Source organism: Rhinolophus sinicus, linkage group LG09, assembly GCF_036562045.2.
Source record: "Rhinolophus sinicus isolate RSC01 linkage group LG09, ASM3656204v1, whole genome shotgun sequence".
Classification (NCBI taxonomy): domain Eukaryota; kingdom Metazoa; phylum Chordata; class Mammalia; order Chiroptera; family Rhinolophidae; genus Rhinolophus; species Rhinolophus sinicus.
In genome coordinates, this window is record NC_133758.1 from 79937620 (window position 1) to 79965168 (window position 27549).

A 27549-nucleotide genomic window follows, 5' to 3' on the forward strand; every position below is an offset into this window, starting at 1 on the left:
GGAAACAAAATTAATTCTGCAAGGCACCCAGCATTACCTTTTTCCAAATTCTTGAGCTTACTCAGATAGATTTTTGGTTGATTTTAAAGATAAGCTTTGGAAAAGATCTTCTCAATCTATGAAAAACATCCCACCCCCCTAACTTATTCTGGAATAACCAAGGAATTAAATGCATGCATGCACACACAAACCCCAAAACCATGCAGCAAACTCAGAAACTGTGAACTACACATGATGATTTCTGTATTTGTATCTTCCTAATGCTTCACTCACGAATTTATGGGAGTAAAAAAACCAGATTGGGTCAGTAATATCCCAGGTTCTTACTTCCTAGTAAATCTGCAGCTCCTGGCATTTTCAGTCTCATCTGGCTCTAACGAAAACTATGTCATGTTTTGCTTTGAAGAAATGGATAACATGAAATGGTAATTTGGCTGCAAAACCTTGGAAAATTATTCCCGGCCCAGACATCTGCCCTAAATGAGCTCAGCTGAGATCTCCTTGGAGAAGAAGGAGGAGTGGGTGAGCAGCAAGTCTGGAAGGGGGAAAATGAAGACAATGGAAAGGCTACCTTTCCTTAAGAGATAAGTTCTTTGTGACAAAAGGCATCAATTAATACAGCTCCCTTATTTAGCCCCTTACTTTGAGAAGAGACACCTGATGTATCGGTAGCTATTCCTATTACCTTCATCCCACCTTCCTCAGTATTTGGTATCATTAAGGTGATCCCTTACAGAATGCCAAGAAACTATGCCCAGCTGGTTTGCTCTAGTTATTATGTAGTGACTGGCCTGGCCTACATGTTATCATCTAAATCTTTAAATCAGGACTGAGTGTCAGCTTTGGGTTCCTGAGAGCTGGACCCCACAGGGAGAAGAGAGACGGAGGGTCGTGCAGGCAGGCTTTCACTTTCCTTCTTGGCCTTCTTAGGAATTTTTCTGGGGATCTTTACTCATAGTCTTAACTTTGGCGTACTCTCACAAACTGAATTCTCTCATTTCTCTCCCGTTTCCAGACATCTTGAATCCCCCAAATGGGCTCTGGGCATTTAAGGCATTGTGACAATTGATCCAAACAGTCCGAGCTTACATTGCAGAAGACACCATGAAGACACTATTGGCTCTTTCAACAACCGTCCATTGTCTTAAACCTCAGAATTTCCTGAATGAGGCCCAAGATCTCCCCCTTGGCAATCCGCATGTCAGCTGTGATGCTGGAAAATATTGTGGGCTCGAGGAAGAAGCCCCTTCAGCCCAGCCCTTTGCCTTGACATTCCAGCTTGGCGCCCTCAGCCACACCACTCTGGATGAGTTCCAGGATCTTGTACTGTTTCTTATCAATCTGGGGTCCCTGCTCAGTGGTGGGGTCAAAAGGACTCCCCACTATGTGCCTCTTGGCCCCTCCATGCTTCTTCTCAGGATCTCCTCATAGATGGACTCCTCCACAGAGATGCGAGAGCCTGCAGGACAGCACTGGCCTTGGGTGAAGAACACACCCTAGTGAGCTTGCTTCATAGTGTAGTCCAAATCAGCATCTGCCAAAATAATATTGGGACTTCCCCTCCAAGTTCCAGAGTTACTTGCTTCAAATTACTTCTAGCTGCTTCTTGGATAAGCTTTCCTACTTCAGTAGACCCTGTGAATGCAAAGTTGTATATGCCAATATGAGAAGCTATTGCTGCCCCAGCCGTTGGCAAAATACTGATTGCTCCTGGTGGAAAGCCAGCCTCCTTGATGAGGGCTGCCATGTAGAGCACGCTGACTGGTGTTTGTTTTGATTGTTTAATAACTACCCTATTGCCACAGTGCAGAGTTGGAGCAATTTTCCAGGCAAACATCAGCACGGGGAAGTTCCACGGGGTGATCATTCCACACATTCCAATGGATTCATGTCTTGTAAAGGTAAAGTAGTCTCTATCTACAGGAATGGTCATCCCGTGAATTTTATCAGCCCAGCCTGCGTAATACCAAAGGGTTTTGATGACCCTCTGCAAATCCATGTAAAAAGTTTATAGGGACGGTCTGCCACGACCCTGGTTGCAAGAACTGCCCTGTCTCGTTCCACCAAGTCTGCAAGCTTATCCAACAGATGTCCTCTTTTTGAAGGATCCAGTCTTCTCCACACTGAACCAAGAGAGAAAGCCAGGTGGGCTGCCTGAACTGCTTTGTCTGCTTCTTGAACTTCACACACCTGTTTTCCTGGATTATACACAGGGAACACTCTCCCTGTGTTCTGCTCTCAGAGTTCTGCCACTCATTGTTAATAAACATCTTGGGCTCCAGCGGGGGATGGTGACTTGGAGGGGGCGTCGGAGGTACATGGTCGCACACTGAGGTGTGTGATTTCGAAGGCAAGGGCTGGAGGACAGTCGCCATTTCCTCTGTGGGAGGTCCTTCTCCTGTCTCTTCTGATTTGTGATACCAAGAAATTTTTCATTAATCAAACCATGATCACTAAAGTGAACTCCGAAAATTAGCAAGATAAGATTACATCAATTGCATCGAACTGGGAACGTTGGAAATTTTCAATGTTAGGTGCAGACTACCTATCATTTAAGTCTAATATTTCTCACTAAAAATATTCCAGTGTACTTTGGCTTCTCTGAGATGCTTATTGTGTTTCAACTGCATTTGATTTGGAAAAAATACAAAGAGCAGAAAGTTATAGAATTTAATTTAGGATATTTAGCAGTCATCAGAACCTTCAGTTAGAATGCCAGTGGGAGCCTGAAGCATGACTTTCAGTAGCATGCAATGATTTCCACCTCTAAAACCAGAACTCAAACTACAAAGTCCATTCAGTCCACCACTCTATACTTCTCTCCTTCTACCCTGGAAACACACTGTGCTCTCAAGCTATTCCAAACTCTTGCTCTGGGCACCAGATCTGCTTTGTCTGGAAATGGCCCATATTCTCTTCCCAGAATTTCCTCTGCCTGAATGGGGGCTGGTCTCAGGTAAAAACTATGGTGGAGTACAGTCTAGGATGGTCACTGCCACCTCTGTGACATTGAACAAATTTCTCCAACCCCCGGAATGAGCAGGTATATTGATTAATAACTACAGCATCTCTCAGCTCTGAATTCTAGGACAGAATCTTTTACAACACCCCTTCCCCAATGTCGACCCTCTAAAATCATTCAGCATTACGTAATATAAACCCTAGATCAGTAATTAGGGGAAAAGGGTACTACAACTACCAGTAGCCTCTTATGCATTAAATTCCATACCAGGGAGCTGCACCAGGGATGAAAGAGACAGCATAAATAATAGAGCATTTATTTTTATTTGATGCAGTCATTGAGCTTATATTAAAGGGGTGCTTAGCTAAATTTGGCGTAAATCAGAGTGGAGTGGGCTGCAAAGCCAGCTCTCCATATTTGCACTTTTTCAATTTGAAATCAAAGGTTACAGCCTGGAGAGAGTCTGCAGCACAGGGGTGGGACGATGCCAATCGCTGCTGTTCTCAGTGTCTACAAGTCCTACTCAGAACTCATGTCCCACAGCACCTGACTGAGAGAAGCACGCAGAACATCCCGAGTTCAGGGCAGGTAAGTAATCTAGGTAGGCACAGACCTTTTCAGACATATCAATATTCAATTTCGGATGGTAGTCAAACCCTCAGAAAGAAGTAAAATGGATCAGAGATGACAAATCCTTTTTAAATATACATGGAAGATGAACTAAAAGATCTACCACCTTCAGCTAGGGGGAGACTGAGCCCCTTGCTAATTTAGTTTAGCACTTCAGGTGGCGTTATGTTGGTTAACAATCAGTGGATTAGCAGTGGAGCCCGGATTAGTAGTAGAGCCAGGTAATTTTTATTTCAAAAGGGACTGAGAGGCGGTAACACTCCAAACACCACAGCCCAACTGGGAAGTGAAAATGCTTTAACACATGAAACCCAGTTAGACCCCCCTCACAATCCCTCCATCCCACTGTTCTTACATGTATTTGTATCTCACTTCCTTTTCTAGTCATTTTTCTCCTCACGGTTCCGTTTCTCCCATCTAGCTATTTATTTCCTACTTAAAACACCGCCACATCACTTGAAATCTAACCTTAAAAAATTTTGTGCTTACTGGAAAAAAAACATATTTCCTGAACCTCTTTTTGAAATCAGGAACATTTAACTTTATCTTTCCCTCAACTACCTCCTGCCAGAAAAAAATGTAAAAATACATCATTGCTTTTGATTTCTATATGGCTCTCCTTTGTTTTTTTCCCCTGTAGAATTCTAATTTATAGTCCCAATACCAAAATACATAAAATTTAAAAGCCTACCATGTCATAGGCAAAATACTGAGACATACATTCTTCTGATTTATGTTTAACAGCGTTAAGCTTCTTACTCAAAAATATGTGAGAAAACGTTTCACTGATGGTGAAGTTAAATATAAAAGAAATTAACCTAGATAAACATTATCACTAATAATATACATGCAAACTTGAGTTAGCCCTGCTTTGGGTGGCAATGATTTGTGATACCATGGCTTGCTTCAGATATTTTTACATATAAAAAATTAATCACACTACTTTCCACTGTAGAATAGACAGATACATACATATGTATGTGCATCTATATGTGTGTATATATGCATATGTATGTGTAGACACACACACACACACACACACACACACACACACACACACACACAAATTCCTCATCACAAACAGCTCTGCTAGTGGCGTAAAGTGGATACAACTATCCTCTTTCAGCCAATATGTGATAACAGCTGTACTGGGCTTTGCTAGTTCAGATGGCACTCACCAATCTGCCTACTTCCTCTCTCCTGGTCTTTCTTTTTTAGCCACTGTTTTAAATTCTGGAGAATAATTCTGACTCAGAGTAGCTTACACAGGGTGAGCAGGTGCCCGTGCTAGTGGGGTCATGAAAGTGCAAGCTTGAGATGCCTTTAAGGAAACAAGTGAAAAACAGACAGCTGACACCAGCAGATAATTAGTGGAGTTCCTGGATATGGCCAAGGGCCTTGCAAGTAATACTGCAGAGGGAAAGCACTGACCACCGATTTTATTAATTAGGAAACCACTGTGGTCTAAAGCAGGCCATCAACCCAGGCAAATTTAAGAGGAGGGAAGGACTGTCAGCTAGAATGGCCAGGCTGCACATGCAGAGGGTTCAGCGCCAATGGACTGAGGTAGTGTTTGCTCCAGGATTGTGTCCTCGACACCAAATGGAATATGGGATGTGTGTGTGTCTATGACAGCACATGAGCACATATGACAAGGTAGCCGTGAAAGGCCTATTAAAGTTATGGCATCTAAGGTTAGCGAGGAAATACAGGATTTAGAAAATGTGAAAATAACAGTTTATAGTGATCTATCCCCCAAAACAGCTCTTCCAGGAAGCTAGCAAAATAGATTTGCTTCCAAATTTGTTGACTGATTCTCATGTCAGTTTAAGTAAAAAATAGAGACTAACACTTTACATCCTCCTCCTACCACCCATTTCTCTGCCCCATTTACTAGAAAGTCCTTTAACAATTTGTCCAACTGTGTCTTATTCCTCTTTCCCCTTTGCCTGAACACACTCCCATCACTCTTTGTTCCCGCCACACCTCTGACACAGTTCTTGTTAGAACCATAAACACCTCTCCACATGGCTACAGAATTGTGAAATGTTCGGGTCATCTTGCAAGCTTATCAGAACTATTTGATATTCTAGACTGCTCCCTCCTTAAAATGCTGTCTTCGTTTTGTTTCTAGAACACTGCTCTTCTCCCTCACTGGCCACTCCTTCTCTCTCTTCTTTGCTGGTTCAGCCTTATAGCCCTGAGCTCGGGACCCAGGCCTTCCCACCTTCTCTAGTTACACATGCTTCCTGGGCTATCGCCAGTCTCATGGCTCTAAAAAAAGTCACCAATGCACTGAAAAATCTCGAAATGTATATTTCCAGATCAGACTTCTCTGTTAAACTCAAGACTTGCAAATCCACCTGCCGTCTTGACATCTCAAACTCACCATGTTCCAAACAGAACTCTTGATTCTCCCCCCAAACCTGCTCTTCCAACAGCTTTCCCAGTTTCATTAAAAAGCAATTTCAGGGGCATCCAGTTTTGGGTACCCCCTCTAATAAGAGAGCTGTACTTTCGCTTTAATAAAAATCTTTGCTCCTCTACCTCTCCTTCCAAGTCTGCATTCTCATTCTTTGGGTATGTGAGACCACAATCTCCAGGCACCAGACACCAGAATCCTGTAACATTCCTTGGGGTCTCATCCGGGATCAAAGGAGAGCTTTTCTTCCTTCCGTCTCATACCAAGAACTGAGACATTGTTCCAGGATGTTCCGGGTCAGAGCTCCTCAGTTTCCTCCAGCGCAGACCAGCACAAAGCTTGCAGATTACCTACTGGCTGGCTGCGATGGCTCAAGCGACTACAACAACTGGACCATGGACGAAGACCACCCAGCTCCAGATGGCCCTGAGTATGGAACTTCACCTGGATTTGCTCAACTACCAGGGACCTTTAGATGGACCTATGGACCAGCCTTAGATGCCGGCCCCTTCTACGCCCCTCCTCAGCATGAAGCAGCCAAAGCGGTCATCACCTCCATACTGTAACGGCAGTTAGGGTTAAGTCTTTAGAGGGGAGATTGATACAGGTTAGCTAGCATGTTGTTAGGTAGACAGGGAGGTCCCTGGTAGAATAAACAAAGGCAGCCATATCCTGGAACTCCAGATTCTGAAATGATTCATTCGCTCCAGGACAAAAATGTAATTGTGCTCTGGGGGTAAATGGGTTATTTCGTAAATCCCTTTAGGCTGGGCAACAGAGCGAATCTGATAGACAAAATCTATTAGAAGGCACCAACTCCCTTCCCCAAGCATGCAAGAGAAAGTATAAAAGTAAGAGCCTTTTGCCTTAGCCAATGGGCATCCCAGTTTCGGGCACCCCTCTAATAAGAGAGCTGTACTTTCATTTTAATAAAAATCTTTGCTCCTCTACCTCTCAAAAAATAAAATAAAATGGTAATTCCATTTTTTCAGTTGTGCAGGTCAAAATTTTTGCAGTCATTCTTAAGTCCCTTTCTCTTGTATGCTGCCTCCAACCAACCAACAAGTTCTGTTGGCTGGACCTTCAAAATACCTCCACAATCTGATTACTTTTTCACACCTCACTAAGAACACCCTAGTCTAAGACACTGTCATCACACCCCTGGATTATTGCTATAGACTCCCTGCCTCTACCCTTGCCGCCTTTAGCCTATTCACACAGCAGCCTTTAAAAATTTCAGATCACGTCACTCCTGTATTCAAAACCCTACAAGATTTCCCATTTAATTCCAGATATTCCAACTTCAACTCTGATGATTCTTCCTTTCACTCACTTTATCCCAGCCACAGCATCCTCCTTCTATTTTGGGAACAGTGGTCGAACGGCTCCAGCTTCAGGGTGTTTGTACTTGCATATCCTTCTGTTTAGAACACCAGAGATTTACAGGATCGCCACCTTTCCTTCCTTCAGGCCTCTTGCATATACCAAGTATCACTGAGGTCCTCCTTCCCTGACAACTAGCAATCTCCTTCTCCCATAGCCTGCTGCCATTTTCCCCCACAGCGCTTATGATGATCTGACATGCCACACAGACTCCATAAGGTCAGGGTTGTTGTCTGTTTTTGGAAATTCAAAGTTATTTCAAGCAGTGCACATCCTGTTCCGTTAGGTTCTATACAACTTGATCTAAACCTCAATTTCTTTGAATTGTTTGCTTTAAACAAAGACATATGTACTAAAACAACAATTCCTAAGATGTATGTTGTAATTTTATAACTCTCTGTATGCTTCCACATTCATAACATAATTTATTCTTGCAGAAGCCCCGTATATTAGCTAGAAAAAATGTTATTATGGTATTACTGTACAGAAAGATTAAAAGCTAAAGATTGATAAGGTACAAGGGAGGGAAAGATGGCCGAGATCACGTGATTGTTTTTCCAAATTTGACATCATCTTGTGGATTTTTGCTATACACAAGTTGTAGTTGTAGAAGAAGAAATTTTCACCTCATCCATAAATCAAGATACCCTGGTTTAACAGTTTCTAGTTATATCGATTAAAGAGATTTATACAGTAGAAAATTTAAGCCTTATAGTCTGATAATGTTATTCCTTCTACCCTTGCTTTAATTTTTAATGTGCTTTTCATTCATTTCTTTCAACCTTTAAGGTTTTCTTCCCTCCCTTCTGAACTCCAGTGCCCCTAAAGTTTCGTCCAGCAACTACACACATGCCTTACTCAGAGGCACTTAAAATTTTCTGCCGATTAACCGAAACAGACTGATCCTGTATGATATGCTGAAAATACTCCCTTGTCTAAATATCTTTCCACATGTATCTTGTTGATAGCATGAGCAAGATAGAAAAATAACAAATAAACTTGTAGTACCTCTACAGCTTTAAACAGTTAACATTTTTGCTATAAAGCATGTGACATACTGTGTAGGCTAAATGTTTATTCAATATTTTCTTAAAGATGATGAGACCTAACACCTGTAATGAGAAAATCAGTTTCATGCTGAGATCCAAAATGGCCAATTGAGACAAATACCAACAGAAAGGAGGCACGTACCCCCTTAACTTGAGCAGCATCATTGGCAAGCCTGGTCGTCAGTGCTCCGGTGGTGTTTTTAGGGTCATCGAACCAGCTCACATCCTGTAGCACACAAAATGATTTTGTTATCTTAAAGCCCTATTTATGAGACTCTTGGCTCTGAAGACAACGACAGGGTCAGTTTTGTTAATCATTTATATCCCCTGCATGTAGCACTCACGATTTGACACTCAACTGACAAGAAAGGGACTTACTAGACAAACAAATAATTTCATTTGTCAAAAAACTTTTTGAGTGTCTACTTTGCTCCAAATGTGATTTCTAAGTGTTCAATCTATACACTAGTAAACAAAAGACAAAGTTGCTGCTTTCATAAAGCCTAAATTCTAGGGATGGAAGCCATAAATAAATAAATAAATAAATAAATAAATACCATGCCAGGTGGTAATAAATGCTATGAAGAAAAACAGAGTAGGGTAAGAAGGAAAAACACTGAGGAAAGGTGCTATTTTATAGGCTAGGGAGGGGACAGAAAGGGCCTCTCTAAGGTGCCATTTGAGCAGAGACCTGAAAGAAGGAAAAGAAGGATGAGAATACTTGAGAGAAGGAAGATATGGCATGTGCCAAGGCCCTGAGGCAAACTCAATCTGTTCACGCTCCAGAAACAATGTGATAGGGCTGCTGCTAGCCTTAAAAGCACCTTTGTGTGAATTTGTAAAAGTCGCCTCTTCCTCTAGACAGATTTCCCTTCTCATTTGGCTCTCCCACTGCTACCCTCTCATACCTTTATTCAGTGAGTCCGTGCAAATAGTGTAGACTATGTGTTGGAAAATAGGTGAAGCGATGGGAGATGAGGTCTGAGAGGCAGTGGGGGCCACACCATGCATGATCTTATAGGCAGTATAAAGTTTCCAGATTTTACCCTGAGGGATATGGGCAGGTTTCCGTTTTGGGGCAGAGAGCTGTGATTGGACTTATATTTTAGAAGGATGACTCTGGCTTTTGGAAGGTGAACCTACTGGATTGGGATAAGATGGAGGCAGTGAGACCAGTCAGGAGGCTACTGTAATGTTAAGAGAAAGAAAGCAGTCAAGGATGACTAAGGTTTTTAGCCTGAATAACTGGTGGAATGGAGCTGCCATTTACTAATATTGGAGAAGATTAGGTAAGGAATAAACCCTGTGGGGAGAGGAGAGTCTAAAGTTCAATTTTGGAAATGTTAAGTATGAAATGTTTATTAGACATCCAAATAGAGAGGTTGAATGAGCAGGTAGAAACTGTAGTGCAGGGCAGAATAAATGAATTGGATTAAAAAAAAAAAAGCAACAACAACAACAAAAGAAATCTAGACCAAAATGTCACATTCAACATAGGATTTTCTTTGTAAAACCACTTATGTTTTTAAATACACAAATACTAAAAATATTGTAAGTTTGAAGTATACGTTTATGTCTATTACAAAAGTAACTATGTCCCTAAGAAGTTAGCTGAACTGGTGATTTGCATTAAAGCTGTATCTATCATTTTCCCCAAAAATATTAAGGAAAGAAAACAGAGTATTATAATTTATTACTGTATGCATCAGTTTGCTTTTTAAAATTGTTAAGCCCCTAAGTGCCTCCCCACTGGAATGTAACTTCCTTGAAGACAGGATACATTCAGGTTTGAATGACTTACAATACTTACGCCTTGTAAGCAGAAGACACTTAATGTATGATGGCTGGACTTAGTAATTTATGGAGAGGGCATTACATAAACCATCCGTTCGTCTTCAAAGTGCCATGGGCCTAGGAGTTGGCCTGGGGGCTGGTGGGGTAAGAGGGTGTTTGGTCCCCAGCCCAAGGTCAGCCTCAAGTCCAAGTGGAACCTCGGCTATAACTATGGTATGACTGCGAGTCTTAGGACAGGACTCACCATCAAATCACTCATAGATTCAGTTCTGGATCCACCAGTCACTGGCCAGCAATTCCCTAACTATGGCTTCTTTTTAGGTGGCAGTGGTAGGTGTAGGAAAGGACCGAGGAACCAAAGACTGCTGGGAAAATGTGAATGTCCTCTAGAAATCCTGACAGAGCAAATTGCTTCTCATCCAGGGTTCACCCTGGCATATCTAGGGCATCCTTTGGAGCACCATTGTATTCACTGGCAAGTGATCAGTGATTTTTTAATGGAAAGTTATATTACAAAGGTACATACAAAATGTTCATGATTGTTAAAGAAACTTTCCTGAACTGGGCTGCTTTGGGTTACATTCCCAGAATCTCCCCTCCCCTTTGTCCCAGGAAAATAGTCACATCTGTCTGTTAGGGTTTTGAAGGTATGAAAATGTGAGCGGCATTAAATTTAGTCATTATCAGCTAGTAACACTGCAGCTTGAATTGGTCTACCAGTCCAGCCCCAGCAAAAAACAAAACAAAAACTTGGCATTGAGGAAATGGGCTGTGGGGATGAATTTTGATTTGTGGAAAGAAAGGGTAAAGAGGGAATTACTTGGTGGGACAAAACACAAGTATCCTGGGTTTCCCAGGGGAAAGAAGGAAAGAAAGAGAGGAAAGGGATGACAGATATTGAAGATCATGTCTGCCTACTCTGCCTGCAGCTGCTGAGACAAAGGCTGGAGGTGAATCTGCTCTGGAAACTCTGTCTCCCAGTAATCTTGTGCCTGCCAACTGCAGACAGACAGACAGCAGGGCCTTTGAGCCTGTGCCTGGGCAGTGGTTCAGTTGCATCTGTAAGATGCGAGTGAGGGAAGAGTAATGCAGAAGCTGCCCTGAGTAACCTGACGACACTCCCACTGCCTGACCCCATGGAGCCCAAGTGGGGAGTTCTGAACATCCAGGGGCACGATTCTCCGCAGACATACCTGTCTCAGAATGGATCTGAACAGCCTGTATCGAAGCCGCTTGGTGAGGATCTCTCCTGCTTTGCCAAACGTGTAGCCCTGTGAGGAATAAAAACATACCACAAGTAAGGGGACGTGTCAGAGACCCAGCCACTGACCACACAAAAGGAGAGGGACTTGATGTCATTGCTAACGAGGACACTAGACAGTCAGAAAGCCTAATTTTAAGGGTTGTCTACATGACGATGCGTGTACACTATGGCGCCTAACTGCACTGGTGGCATAGCCAGGAGCCCGGTTTTAAAACTGACTCTGCCACTCCCCTGCTAACTGGCAGGCCCATCAGGGATTTTTTTTTCGGAAACGTGTTTCTTTGTCCTCAACTCCCACCCTTGCTGATTTCTCCCAGTGAACCGGGGTCTGTCACTCAGGAAGCTGGAGTTGTTCCCAAGTCAGGGGACGGACACTCTAAACAGGGTGGTTATATGATGTATCATCCAAACCAGGACACTTTTGAGAGTGAAAAGGGGTACAATTAATTATACCAGGACCTGAAGTGCACTGAGAAAACAGGAATATATAGTCACCCCCGCCATAAAGGATGCAGAGAACAAAGACATCAAATTCTTAGTGTCCAAGTTTAAAAAAGCCAAAGCCTAGGAGAAAAATAGGTTGGAGAAGAAGCCTTACTGAGAGAGTTTTCTGCACTACTCCTTCCTACCTTCTGTATCTGAGAGGAAGAAAGGAAGTTATCCAGAGAGAATAGGGCAAGCTCTGTTTGTACGGCCGTGTTGGGCCACATCTGGGGGGAAGGAGGACAGAACTCTCATCCCAATGAGTTTGGGGATGCAGGACTAATGGAAAGCAGTGCTCCCTGTCTTTCTGGAGCTCTGAGAAGGGGCAGTTTGCAGAGGAGGTCTGCCACACAATGGTGTGGGGAAAGCGGGTGGAAATGGCTGGATGGTGCCTCAGGAGAGGAGACACCCTCCCATCAGCCCTGAGTCAGCAACCAGGCCTGCACTGTGCTCCCAAGTAGCGTGTTGGACACTATAGAGAGAGAGGGAAGAAACAGATGCAAAGAGCACAAGTGAAGAAAGAACCAGTTCTTCTACGTGGTCCTGATAAAGGGGACAGCCAGGCTGGACTCTATAACTCAAGTCCAGATGAGCAGACCATCGCCGGCCACCCAGTGCTGTACTGTGGCATAACCCCTCTGCTGACACAGATTGCCAACCTCGGCAGGAAGTGATGGAGAATTAGATTAATTGAGTTTAAGCCTAAAATTACTACAATGATTACACTTACTTGGAGATGAGCAGATTACGGTTTCTGCTGTTAGACTGAATGAAAAGTAAGATGTCTTGCCCACAGGCATAGTACTGTTGTTACATGGGAGACAACATAACGAGGGAGAGCTAAGGGTTGTGAAGTGCTTCCTCTGACACTGTACTTTACATATGTTCTCTCATTCAATCCTCATGACAATCCTTTAATCACCATACTACAGAAGAAACTAAAGTTTAGAGATGTTGGTAGGTTGCCAGAGGCCAGTGCTAGGGTGGCAGGGTTAAAATCGGAACCCGGATCTATGGGACTCCTACCAGAATGGGAACCCAGAGCCTGAGATTTCATCACACACTGAGCTCCCTCCTTATGTTTCTAAATGAGGAGCTGGGTATTCTAGCATTAGGCTTGGTGCCATGTTTACACTTCTGAGGCTCTGTAACTCAGTGTTCGTTCTCACCTTGGTTTGCCAGGCAAGGCAGGCTCTGGTCTCCCCACACATCCTCGTGTTACAAAGGTACTGCTTTAACCACCTCAGCTTCACCAATCCCTATCTCCAAAGTTTAACGGACCAGCTCAAAGCCTTCCTCCCTCCAAACTCCTCAACCAAACTTCACTCTCAGCAATCTTTACCTTACTCCAACTCCTACCGTGTTTCCCCGAAAATAAAACCTAGCCGGACCTTCAGCTCTACTGTGTCTTTTGGAGGAAAATTTAATATAATACCTAGTATTATATTATATTATATTATACCTGGTCTTATATTATATTAAAATAAGACCAGGTCTTATATTAATTTTGCTCCAAAAGGATGCATTAGAGCTGATGGTCCGGCTAGATCTTATTTTGGGGGAAACACGCTATGGCATTAAGAGTTGGCATGCAATGTTGTCTATGGTTAGTGTCACATCTATTATAGTAAGGTCAAATTCCCCAATGAGACTTTAAGAACTTAATAACGAAGGTGTTCAGTCTCAGTCTTTTTCTTTTGTACCTCCTATATAATGTCCAGACAATGTTCTATTATAAATATTAATACATGCTTACGACATGTTAAATAAAGAGACCGATTCAGAATTTTATCTTACAAAATTATATGTGGTTAACAATTCATTCATTCAACATGTGACTGTGTTTGTAACTGCCTCAAACACACATTAATTAGCTCTTTCTAATCATCTAGAGGCAGGTACCATTATCCCTACTGTACATGAGGAAACTGAGGCTTAGACAGTGTAAATCACTTATTTGTCCAACGATACAAAATTGGAAACTGGTTCAACTTGTACTCAACCCTAAAACTCTTAACACCAAAACCCATACTGCCGTACCATACTCATCTTTTAGAGCACTTAATTCCTTTTCTCTATTCCCCTCATTAATACTTCAGCTGGGGGAGGTGAGGGTGGAGAGGAGGAAAGCATGTGAGACAGAGAAGCAAAGCATCTTTGTTTTCAATATCAAAAGAAACTCGGCTGCTAATAGCCCTGTTAATACAGGAGCAATTCTACTAAAAAGCACATGACACAGATGTTTATAAATTCCCACATTTGAATAATGATGCCTTTCTCAAAATGAATAAAGTGAAAATGTAAACAATTACCTGAAGGAAAAATGTAATAAAAGAAATAATTCCAAGCATTAGAAACAACAGTGAAAACATGTTACTGTTCTGTCGTTTTGTTTCAGGATCTTCCTGTCTGGTGAAAACCTGTTAAGAAAATATTTAAATGGTATCAATTCAATCACTGAAGAAGTCACTGGGTCTGACCCATTCCCCCTGTGGCACAGTATTTGGGGGTCAAGAAAGCCACTGTACAATGGTGGTTGGGGTTGGCTTCCTTAATCCCATATATTCTCTTCCTTAAAGGCCAATAATGGGTCTCTCAATCACACGTAAATCAATCCAACACTTTTTCTGCTGATAGTCCCCTTGGAGTATTGAGTGCCACAAGTGCCACACCCACTAAGTAAAGTAGAACTGAGAATGAATACTCTCTCCTTTGGTGGGAAATTATATTGTATTGCAATTCATTATTTTATAATTTGGACACTTCAAACTGTCCCAAGGTGTCTGGAGACAAATCTGCTGATGTGGTTTTGGTGAACTAGAGAGACGTGCGCATGCACTCAGCCCAGCTCTTTCAGAAATAAAGGCAGTTCCTTGAGCCAACCTTCTTTGTAGGATAGTCAGTTCAATAGCCAGTGGGGAATGATAGCCAGCTGACCCAACACCACACATGGAGACCTTTCTAGAAATGGTCAGAAGAGCTAATAGGATGTCTTAGGCTCTAGGAACACAGAGAATAATTGTTCCAAAAAAAAACAAGAACACAAACATTGCCCTTCACAGTGGGCCAAAATCAGTCTTGCAACACAGCCACATTCTTAACTGAATCCAGACAACATTATCCTTCATAAAGGAGAAAAGCTTTTCAGAAGAAATTAATTTTTCTTGATTAGTCATTCCAACAAAAATAATAGCTACCAATCAGTGACCTCCTGCTTTGTGCCAGACATTAGTCTAAGCAAATTCATGTATACTATTCCTTTTATCCTCATAAGTACCTTTTGAGGTTTGTTTTATTATCATCACTATTTTAGAGGAAAACTGAAGCACAGAGAGGTTAATTAACTCATTCAAGGTAACACAGCCAACAAGCAATGACACAAGGGTACAAACCCAAGCAATCTAAGTAGGAGCCCATAATCTTAAACTCTGTGTTTCAAACCTTTAATGAGGCAGATGGCTGGTTTCCTACCCAATATTTAAGAGCTACTGTGTCAGTCCTGGACCATCTGCTTTCACACCTATTGTTACATAAGGAATGAGGAAAACAGTTAAACCATTCCTAACTAATCCAATTCCATTGTTTTCTGATGATGCCATTGTCTACCTCTCTATCTGCAAGGCAAATGTTAGAATCCACACACTACTCAGTCAAATGTTTATGTAAAGTTTTAACATGGCTACTTTTGTATTACAATGGCATGGATTGAGTATTTGCAACAGAGATTGATAGCATGCAAAGTCTAAAATATTTACTATCTTTCCCTTTGTAGAAAGAGTTTGCTAATTCCTGACCTAGAATGAGTAATTGGACACTTTAACTCCTCTTGGTAATTTTTCAGAACCTAGAACAGAACTTGGCACAAGGCAGACACTGAAAATACATTTCTTGAATGAGTACATTAAACATATGAATGTCAATCTGAAATAAATTAGCCAGGCCTGGGCAGACCTGAATATTTATGTTTTTTAATTTACTTTTTTTAAATATTGGTTTCAGGTGTACAAAATATAGTGATCGACATTTACACCCCTCACAAAGTGATAACCCCCCTCTTCCAATCTACTACCCCTCTGACATCGTATATAGCTGTTACAATTCCATTAACTCTATTCCCTATGCTGTACTTTACATCCCCTGACTATATATGTGTATACACTCACACACACACACACACACACACGTTACATAAGGTGTGTGTGTGTGTGTATTTAATTATAGTTGACATTCAATATTATCCTACTGCTGCTTCAGGTGTAGGTCAGGTATCTAAACAATCTATTAAATGATCCCCCGATAAGTCCAGTATCCATCTGGCATGCTACATAATCTATGCAACGTTATTGATTATATTCCCCATACTGTATTTCACATCCCCGTGACTATTCGTGACTACCAATTTGTTTTACAGGTTTTGTGATGTAATCAAATGTTGGTGTTTGGCCTATGTTTTGTGTAGCAATCAATCTCTTTTTTCTAGAAATTAGGGCAAGGAGTATCCTCAGCTTGATATTTGAATATCTGTCACTAAACAAAAAGCATTCCTGCCTGGATTGCAACTTTATTGTTGAAAATGCCATCATTAAAAGCAGGTGCAACCAACATATGATGATCTCAATCTTTCAGAAACCATTCCATTTGTTTTCATCTTAACGCGTGGGATGGACATATTACAGAGGCAGCACACTAGGCCTGCTCATGTCCTGACAAGTGCATATGTTAGAGAACAGCTCCCTCTCAGGCCACTCGGACCAATACACCCGGAACTAACTACACTGGTGATAATGACAGTTCATGAGGTTTTACTCAGAGCCCAGTGACGGCAGGTAAGGGACCGTCACCTAGTTGGTTTCATTGACTACTTCAGGGATCTGGTCCCCAGGGCCCAAGTAGAAACTGGCTTGCAGAACAAAGGAAGATTCAAAAAATTAGCTTTCCTATCACAAACCACACTTCTGTTCTTATATCTTCAAACTGTTTAATTTCACATGAAGGTCTGTGGTTTTTTTGAGACTTTTGTATACAATTACAAATACAAACAGTTCATGCTTTACTCAGGACTCAAAAGTAAATCCAAAAAGTAAACATAAACACTTACCCCTATGATCTTTGAAAATATTACTGAAAATGCTGGTTGCAGGCCTCCATTTATAATGGCACAAAATACACCAACCACAAAATAAGGCCATTCAGTTGCATTCATTTTCAAAATCCTCCAAAAGCTAACTGGAGGTATATTTTCATCCTGGAAAACAAAATATTACAACAGGCTAGTTAAAAAAAGATACTTAATTGATTTAATAACAAACAGTTGTTCCATGTGCAGTTGATGGTTATTTAATTTTTTTAAAAAAAGCACTGACAGATTCTATTACTTCACTATTTTTTAAGAAATAAATGTTTCCACAAACATTTATCATTTGGGACACGACAAGAATATTTGCAAGTAGGGATAAAAGAATAGAAATGTTTATATTTGAAGATGCATTATACTCTGTCTCTTTACATTATACCTAAACTCTAATTCTAAAAATTTTGCCCTATAAATTCTCATTCACAAAATCTAACCCAAGTCTAAAAAGTTGAAATTTTGGTTTGTGGAATGCTCTGCGGGATGGCACAGAAGGATTCTGGATAACCCTTTCTTGTTCCCACTCCTACCCCAGCCCTAGCCCACCAATCTAGGAGAGCCACAGCGGGAGGGCTGAAGACATAAAAGTCTACATCCTCCTCCATACCAAGGCCTCTTTTGTGCTAAGCTTTCTCTCTTGGCCTGGTGTTGCAGGGGTGCTCTTGCAAGTTGATTTTCTTCTTATTAAACTGGATTCTGAATCCTTTGGAGACATTTCCAAGGCATCTATTTCACTTTTGGTTTCACCAGTTACATTTTCGAACTCAATTTCATTTCCTCTTGTCTAAAATAAGCAAGACACATGCATAAGCTGGTTAGGCTCAGTTAACCAATGAAAATCAATCACTATAAATCAGATAAAGGAAAATGGTAATCTGAGTAAATACAGGAAAGGATAAAGTCAAACGGTTTCTTTTTGTGTGTGTGTGTAATATATTTGAAAATTAAAACCACTGACTAAGGAGGATGCCCAATAAATATGCTGAAATAATATGGTATCCATTCCATGTAGCTTATCTAGTCACCTCCTTTTTCTGGGTATTTTTGGCTCAGTCATGTTTTCTTTGGACCAGTGCTACCAACAGAAACATGGAGCAAACCATACTGTGAGCCACAGTTGTTATTTAAAATTTTCTCACTAGCCACATTAAAAAATGTGAGAGAAGTAAAATCAATTTTAATAATATATTTTATTTAACCTAATATATCCAAGATATTAGCATTTTAACATGTAATCAATGTAAAAACTTAGTTTGCATTCTTTTCTTGTCTTCAGAATCTGGGATGCACTTTCTACTTACAAACGTTTCAATTCAGGTTTACCACCATTGTGCTTAATAACCACATGTGGCCAATGGCTACTATAGTGTATAGCTCCCTTTGAAACCTTTTAAAACTTTTCTTTAACTTTCTCTAATTATTCTTCTTACTTTTCCTTCCTTTAAAGAGAAAAGAATATACATCTAAAACATTGGTCTAATCCTGAATCTCCCAAGTATTTTTTCCCCCATTTCTCAAAAGATAATCAAGTTAATTAACATTTATTTATAGCACTAAACAGCAAAATCACCACACACTTTAGGAAAATTTTTGAGTTAGACTCTACCTGCATTGTAACAAGTTTGAAGTAAATGCCTTTCTCTTTCATGAGTTCATCATGATTTCCTTTCTCCACAATAACTCCGTTATCAAAACCAGCGATGACATCAGCGTTACGAACTGTAGACAACCGATGTGCTATCACAATGGTGGTCCGGCCTTTTCTGGCCTAAAGAGAGGAAAATTTGACTTTTGAATACATGCAATTACATGCAAAAATTATATGCAAAAAAACAATTACATGCAAAAATCCATTCACTCAATTTGTATTTACTGGACACTGTAAAACCATCCAAGCTATATAAGGCAGTCTCTGGCTTCAATAAATGTGTATCAAATGATAATGGTTGAAATGGTGTTTTATTATAATAAAGATAAGCATAAATATGATAATCATATATTAATATTATGTACACCTCTAAGTATTTTACTTAACCTCTGTCAGCCTAAGTTTATAGTAATAATCAGGAGCTTACGAAATAAAAACCCTACGGCCCAGGCATTAGCCAATCAGAGCAGATGCAGGCCAGTGAGCTGTACTGATGCACCAGCCAGCAGTCAGTTCTGGGAATCACAATGTGCTGTTTCACAGGACATTTGGATGATCAAGATGGACCACAAGTATGAGGCAGCAAAGTGCCGACTTCAGTGTCAAACAGATCTGAATTCAAATCTTAGTTCTGCCATTTATGAATTCCAGGATTTTATCCAAATCTTTTAACCTGTGTGAGGCTCAATTTATTAACATATAAAATGGGGATAATAGTACTCATTTCTTAGAGTAGTTGTGATGACTAAATAAAATAATATACATGAAGCATTGTGATGTACACGCAGTAAGTACTTAATATACGATACTTATGCCTAGGTGAAAGCAGTATGGAAACATTGAGGAACTGTGTAAATGTTTTTACAATCTCATTTTTATTTTGATATGAAACAGAGCCAGGTAACCAGAACTTGTCAGATTTCTTTAGCATTTGTAACTTTCCCAATGCTTAGGATTTTTGTTACTCTGTATGTCTCTCCAGGTACTAACAGTAAAATTCTCAAAACAAACTAACAAAGAAAAGGTATCAGTATCAATATGAAAAGAGAAGTAGAAAACTCTGAGAAGAAAAAAAATTATATGTAGAAAAATTAGGTGGTAGCAACTAGAAAGACAATGAATGGCTCAATTCTTTGGATGTTTTCAAGAAAAGAGGCGCATGTGGAATTCCACACCCCAAATTTACATTCTAAAGAAAAAGGATTACTAACTGCAACCTTTTAAATTGTTTTTAGTTATAGTTTAATACACAGTTCTTTGTAAACTAAGAAGAAAACACAGATGTGAAATTACAGATAAACAAAGTGAAGGGGGAAAAAGCAGCCATAATCCCATGTGCCTCTATCGTGGTTCACAATATTTTCAGGAACCTGCTTTTTCCTTCCTCTACAATCTATTAAGCACAACGACAGGATATTTAAAGGAATGTGCAGGTTTGTTCTGTTTTCAGAGAGGAGAAGAGTTGGAACAAATCTGAGTTCAACTTTGAATTATACTGTGACACTTCAACTCAGAGTACTTTTGGGTTAAGAGGTATATCTTGGGTTAAGAGGACATTCCTTGTCCTCGCAGAGGTAAGCTGGTCACCAGAATATGCCAGGGAAAAGGCCCACAGTGCCTGGCATAGAATAAGCACTCAGATGGAATCTGATGAATGAGTCATGAACTCAGGCATTGCAGGAAGGTCAAACCTTGTTCAGAGTCAAGGACATTTCATGGCTCACGTGAGTTTCCAACCATTAGAGGTTTCTCATTTCCTGTAGTGTCTGTCTGCATTGGGCATTTAACATGTTAGAAATGAAATGTGAACCTTCAGATTATATTTTCCTCTTGTTGACAACAGTAAATACTCAAAACCTAAAAAACAGGGTTATCTCTAAAGCTAAGTTTTCAAGATTACAATAAAGACCAATTTTCATTTGCGTCTGTATTTTTCATTGTTTAATTTTTAAAATTTGAAAGTACTTTTCAGCGAAAGTTTATTCATCTCTACTTAAAAAAACAAAAACAAACAAAAAACCCCCCAGAAATAAACAAAAATTAAACAAACAGGGGCCGGCCTGGTGGCTCAGGCAATTAGAGCTCCATGCTCCTAACTCCGAAGGCTGCCGGTTCAATTCCCACATGGGCCAGTGGGCTCTCAACCACAAGGTTGCCAGTTCAATTCCTCGACTCCCACAAGGGATGGTGGGCAGCGCCTCCTGCAACTAAGATTGAGCACGGCACCTTGAGCTGAGCTGCCTCCAGAATGGCTCAGTTGGTTGGAGTGCATCCTCTCAACCACAAGGTTGCCGGTTCGACTCAAGCAAGGAATGGTGGGCTGCGCCCCCTGCAACTAGCAACGGCAACTGGACCTGGAGCTGAGCTGCGCCCTCTGCAACTAAGACTGAAAGGACAACAACTTGACTTGGAAAAAAAAAAAACGTCCTGGAAGTACACACTGTTCCCCAACAAAGTCCTGTTCCCCTTCCCCAATAAAATCTTTAAAAAAAAAAAATTAAACAGACCCAGAGGCCTAATGATTTTATTTTGATAGCAGAAGGAATCACTAGAAGTGATCAGAAATTTCCTTCTTAAAAAAATAATATTAAGGGGGTGGCTGGTTAGCTCAGTTGCTTAGAGCACTGTGCTCTTAACAACAAGGTTGCCTGTTCGATCCCCACGTGGGCCACTGTGAGCTGCGCCCTCCACAACTAGATTGAAACAACTACTTGACTTGGAGCTGATGGGTCCTGGAAAAACACATTTAAATAAATAAAAATAGATTAAAAGGAATAATATTAAGAAGAACTAATGGTGGGATGTTCTTATGCTTATAAATCAGGTCTATTTGAACTGAGGCTCACAAACCTTATCCAGGGCTGCCTGGACCACTGCTTCACTTTCAGTGTCCAAGGCTGATGTGGCCTCATCCAGCAGAAGGATCTTGGGGTTGCGAACCAGGGCCCGAGCGATGGCGATTCTCTGTTTCTGTCCGCCACTCAGCTGGGCCCCTCTCTCTCCAACCAGGGTGTCAAATTTCTACAACACAGAAAACACATGAGGATTTAGCAAAAGAACACGCTATCTCAGCTCCCACTTTAAGATGGGAAGGAACCCCTCAACACCACCAGTCTCACAGGCAATATAGTCTAGTTCCTTAAAATTTAGCAATAACCAACCCTACTTTTTAAAAATATGACCACGACTAGTTGATGCTGCTAGAGCTTCAAAATCTGAAATAATCTTGATTTCCCTCCTCCAATTCAGTTTCCTAACTTCTTATGCATTAGGTCATCATTCTATTCTTTGAACCTTTAGCAAAACAAAGATCAAGAAGGACTGATATTCATTGCAGCTTTGTTTACGGTGGCCAAGACATGGAAACCCAAGTGTCCTTCAACAGATGATTGGATAAAGAAGATGTGGTATATATACATAATGGAATACTACTCAGCCATAAGAAAAGATGAAATAGTGCCATTTGCGACAACATGGATGGATCTTGAGATTATAATGCTAAGTGAAATAAGTGAGACAGAAAAAGTCGAGAACCATGATTTCACTGCCATGTGGTATATAAAACCGAAAACAACAAAGGGACACGACAAACAAATGAAGAAACAAAAACTCATGGACACAGACAATAGTTTAGTGATTACCAGAGGGTAGCAGGGGGGAGGGTGGTAATAGATGAGGGTAAAAGGGATCAAATATATGGTGATGGAAGGAGAACTGACTCTGGGTGGCGAACACACAATGTGATATATGGATGATGTATTACAGAATTGTACACCTGAAACGAATGTAACTTTATTAACCATTTTCACCCCAATAAACTTTAATTTAAAAAAAAAAAAGGACTTACATCAGGCAGTTTCATGATAAAGTCATAGGCGTTGGCTTCCTTCACAGCTTTCTCAATCTCATCCATGGTGACATTTTCACGGCCGTAACGAATGTTTTCGGCTATTGTGGTGGCAAACAATACAGGTTCCTGACTTACCACACCGATAATTTCCCGCAGATACCTGACATTTATGGTTCGGATGTCCTGTCCATCAATACTGACCTGAAATAAAAAGAAGGTGTGAATTTCATACATTGCAAAGTGGTAATGTGTTATCTGCGATGGTGCTGCTAATCGTTGCAGCATTTAGCTCAGCAAGAGCCATCTCACCATGCCCTCGGTAGGGTCATAGAGCCTCTGAATGAGCTGGACTGTTGTGCTTTTCCCACAGCCGCTGTTCCCAACCAGAGCCACTGTCTGCCCGCTCTGAACCGTCAGGTTGAGACCCTGCAAGACCTATCAAGACAAATGAAAAATGAACTTAAAGGCAATACACAGATACCAGGACCATGAACTGACAGTTGAATTTATAACTAGATTTAAATACAGATATTTTGTTTACAATCTCTAAAGGAAAGCATGAGAATCTCTTTATCCGATACATTGCTGAATCATTGATTAATCATTTATCACTGTACCTGAACTTCTTTTCGAGATGGGTAACTGAAGTGAACATCTGTGAATTCCAAATTCCCCTTAATATTTTCTGGTTTGTGCCCATGCTTCGAATAGCTGTCAATGTTTGGCTTCTAAACAGAATAAAATTTCAGAAGATTATTAGGTTACAATAACTACTGTTAGTGCCATTTGTGGAGAGTTGGATCAAGTGATAAAAAAATCTGCTTTTAACTGGAAACACTTTTAGACAGACGGCTAAATAGCCATCCCAGACTTACATTATCAATTATCTTGAAGATTTCGTAAGCTGCTCCTCTTGCATTTGCAAACGTTTCAATGCTTGGAGATGCTTGTCCAACACTAAAAGCCCCAATTAATACAGAAAAGAAGACCTGAGGAATGTAAAGGAAAAACCATCAAGTTCTTAAGATAGAGTTTAGTACAATTTTTTTCATACTTCTGTCTTTTTCTAACACAACTAATTAAATTTTAAAATGGCAAGGCAACATATGAATGAATACTGGGTGTCAAAAATATTTTAAAAGTTTCAGTACCTTTCAATTTAGAATGCAGAATCGGTCTTACTTGCTCAGTGAAACAATGGTATAAGTTCTATAAGACCGGAATATTAGAATATTCTAATATTTCTTGAATGGCCAAGAATTTTGATTTAGGTCATTAGGAAAAGATAGCGGAAACAAACCCTAGGAGATTCAGGAGGTCCAGGTCTGAATTTTGGGTTAAGCACTAACTGGCTATATATCTTCAGGCAATTCTAGAGTCTCTGGGCTTCAATTTCTTCGTTAGCAAAAAAAAGCAAGATTCTATCTGTTTTCCATAACTGGAAACCTTAGAGTTGGTGTATCAAATGAAACAGTATATATGGAAATATTTTGTAAATTATAAAAGTACGCACACCTAAGACACTGTCTTTATTAGGTGAAGTCTTTTTCCCTCCACCAAACTGTGTTCTCTTTGAGGTCAGATAAACAGGTTTTTGTTTTTTTCATTTTGTCCAAATCAGTTTCTTACTGGTAAAGACTGGACTTTGTTTCTCGTGAGGGTTTAAGACAATAAATGTCAGTATTCATTTCTTAGTAAATCACACAGGGATTATATTACCCAGTAATTTACGTAGAAGGCATTTAGCTAAGTGATTCTACATGCATTTTCTCAATTAGTCCTTACAAGAATACTGTCATTTCCATTTGGTAATGGAGGCTTGAAATGTGTAGATGGCTGCCCCAAATCATACAGCTAAAAGTTGCACAGCTGGAACTTGAACCAAGTTGGCCCAATAGCAAATCCCACGCTCTTACTCACTGTTCTGGATGCTTCCAATTTGTAAGGCAGACCTGGGTTCAGCGAATACTGGATTTAAAACTGCTTACCTACATCACAACCAAGTAGATACTCCTCTTCTCACAACCTAGGTTCACCCACAGCATCACTATCTTAATGAAAGCCTTTTTGGTAAAACCATTCTTAACTAAATAGCCCCACACATTTTGGATGAAGCAACAGTTTGAAAAACAAACAAACAAGAGACTCAAATATATTACACTCACGTTACAAATCTGTTTCCTCAGAAAGGGAACTCTTTTAAGGGACTCAACAAAATACAGTCCATCGTTAACTTGTGGTTGGCCTATGAAAAAGGAACTGAGGGACACTTGTAACAATATGTATTTTATTAGATCAAGATGCAGATGGAGCTTGGTTGCGTATTATTTTATTGTCTTTAAATAAAAAAGGATGACATCAAATGGCAAGCCTTCTATACTTGTACAACAGTCTATAAGGCAGAGTCTCTCTGAATAGAATATTCTTTTAGGAAGAGTAACAATTTATACTTCCATAAATTGGCAAGGTGGACTAGCTGTCATTCAAAAGACTTGGAAAAGAAGTTAAACTGTGTACTTTTCCATTTGTTGTTATGAACAGTAAATCAGAAAATAAAAATGAAGTGCTTAGCATAGAGTCTGACAAAAAGAAATAGTCTCAACAAATGACAGTTCATTCTATGAAGATCGGTGATGTTAATATCATTTAGGCTACAGGATATACTAAGCAAGGGGGATCTCCAAAAAAGACAAAACTGGTTGTTGAATCTAATTTCCTTTCTATTTTTTAACCAATTGGTTCATGTCCCTTTGTGTTATTAAATCGTCCTTCAAAATATATTCTTCAACAGTCAAGCCAACACCACTCAATTTCATTGGCATTTCCAACAGTGATTATTTTCTTAATATAACATCACTTACAGTGAGTACTTGTCCAATAGAATATTCATCTGAGAGGACCAAGGACGTCCCATACCAAAATGCCAGAGCATATGATGCATAGATCAGTAGGAAAGCAGCACCCATAGAAATGTTGGCTGTAATAGCTTTCTTTATTCCAATTCTTTTAGCTTCTTCTAAATTTTTGTTGTACCTGGGAGAAGTAACACAAATTATCACACATACTCATAAGTCTTATGAAATGGGTCAATGTAACATGATGCTTAATGAGGACTTAAAAATGTGCCCAGCCCCATGGTAGGTGTTTTACACATATTTTCTCCTTTTGTCTATACATTGACCTTAGGATGTTAGCACTGTTTCCATTCCTTCTTATAGAAGAGGAAACTGAGGCATGTAGAAATTAAGTAATTTGTGGGGAAGTCTTCTAAAAGCCCCTTCTCTGGTCTTAACAATAGTGAAATAAGTAATGTTTAGCAAACTTCCAGAACTGGCATTGTTTCATACACAAAATAGAAGCTATGAACACTTGTGTTTCCCTTTAAAATCTTCATGCCTTTTAAATTTATTAATAAAATGAAGCTATAATGCTACAAAGTGCTCAACATAATTTAAGTCCTTTAAATCTCTGGATATTATGGAAGCTTTGGAGACAGTTTGCTCCCCATTCTGCATCCCTGGAAGGACCAACTGAGAAAATACATGTGAGCAAAAGAGGTAAGAAACAAAATGGAGACACTACGGTCAAGCTGCTAAATGATTAAAATCAAGTAGTCTAAGGCATGAGGACATGATTCTATTCTTGCTTTAACTAGCCTGGGAACTCAAATTTTTGAACTGTCCAGTTCAATGTCAATGCCCAGATATTTATTTACCTATAAATAACACTGACTACCCACTAAAGGACGCAGGACAAGACCAGACTTCCTGGCACCCATCCCTCACACCACCTGGCATCCATCATCCAGACTGCCTGCCATCTGACTGCTAACTGTTCTGGACTAATCTTGTGGCAAAGAATGCAGGATTGATTATTCTCAAGGATGCGAGTTTTATTATACGAATTCTCAACTTTTCTTTCTTCTTTGGAACACTTCTGGGTTTTGCCTAGCTCTGTTCCCAGTGTGCAAACTCTAAGACCCTTGAATAAATCTTTGTCATTTATTTCTAGCACAGCCTCCAGAACCTTCTGAGTTTGTTTAACACATGTGTGAGAGCATTTTGAGAGCTGTGAATTGCTAAATAATACTTTTTACATTTAAATAACTATAGAATTTATCTCATTTCCATAGACACTTATTTTAAAAATCACTGACCTGAAAAAATTATTCGGGTTAAAAATATGTAACAATCCCTCATTACACTTCAGTGTCCCCATCCATAGTCTTTCTACACACTGTCTACATCCTATTCCCTCTATCAGTCTTTCCCAACTTTAGTCATGTCATGGCTGTAAGTGCTGAAGGGGCGCTAGCCTGGTGGTTTGGCCCACCCAAACCCTCCTGGCTGCTTCAAGGATGGAGAAAATAAAAATCTAGAACACTGTAACCTGTTCATAGCACAAAGGTCTGCACTATATTAGCCAAACATGGAGAATACCCATTAATACTTTTATAGCAAATACAGCAAATATCAGGTCAGTAATTTTACAAATAAACATCTATAGAAATAAGATAAATTATACAGTTTATTTAAATGTAAAAAGTATTACATAGCAATTCAAATTACATAAAAGAGGGCAAAAGCAAGTAAGCAAACAACAACAACAACAAAACACAATGTTGGAGTCCATGACAGATTTTTCTCTCTCCAGTTCAAACGACTTAAAGTTCACTCCCAAACGTTAACTCAAGTACTTTTTAAACCCTTTTTAGAGCAGTTTATTTCTGATGTTAAAGTTAAAGGAGATGGTGTCTGTAACTTTATCTTCATTTGAAAGGGCCACAGTAGACTATTCTGCTTAAGAAGAGAGACATGAGGGCAGCCGGTTGGCTCAGTTGATTAGAGCACAGTTCTCATAACACCAAGATTACGGGTTAGATTCCCACGTGGGCCAGTGAGCCCTCCACAACCGGACTGAAAATAAAGACTTG

General features: G+C 40.1%; 1 protein-coding gene and 1 pseudogene across 3 annotated transcripts in view; both read right to left on the reverse strand.

Annotated features, from left to right (window-relative positions):
• The window catches only part of ABCB1 (ATP binding cassette subfamily B member 1), an 85119-nt gene that overhangs the window by 18363 nt on the left and 39207 nt on the right, over positions 1–27549 (reverse strand). For 2 of the 3 annotated variants that reach the window (XM_074340683.1, XM_074340685.1), the window contains 12 exons: positions 25478–25649; positions 23492–23605; positions 23234–23344; positions 22926–23051; positions 22614–22817; positions 21617–21787; positions 18725–18886; positions 17726–17902; positions 17086–17232; positions 14300–14407; positions 11434–11511; positions 8589–8672 (listed from right to left, as the gene is read on the reverse strand). In XM_074340683.1, the coding sequence (XP_074196784.1) occupies positions 8589–8672; positions 11434–11511; positions 14300–14407; positions 17086–17232; positions 17726–17902; positions 18725–18886; positions 21617–21787; positions 22614–22817; positions 22926–23051; positions 23234–23344; positions 23492–23605; positions 25478–25649 (1654 nt within the window). The remainder of the gene's footprint in view (positions 1–8588; positions 8673–11433; positions 11512–14299; positions 14408–17085; positions 17233–17725; positions 17903–18724; positions 18887–21616; positions 21788–22613; positions 22818–22925; positions 23052–23233; positions 23345–23491; positions 23606–25477; positions 25650–27549) is intronic. The other variant, XM_074340684.1, reaches the window with a different exon arrangement.
• LOC109457106 (retinal dehydrogenase 2) lies at positions 792–2511 on the reverse strand (annotated as a pseudogene).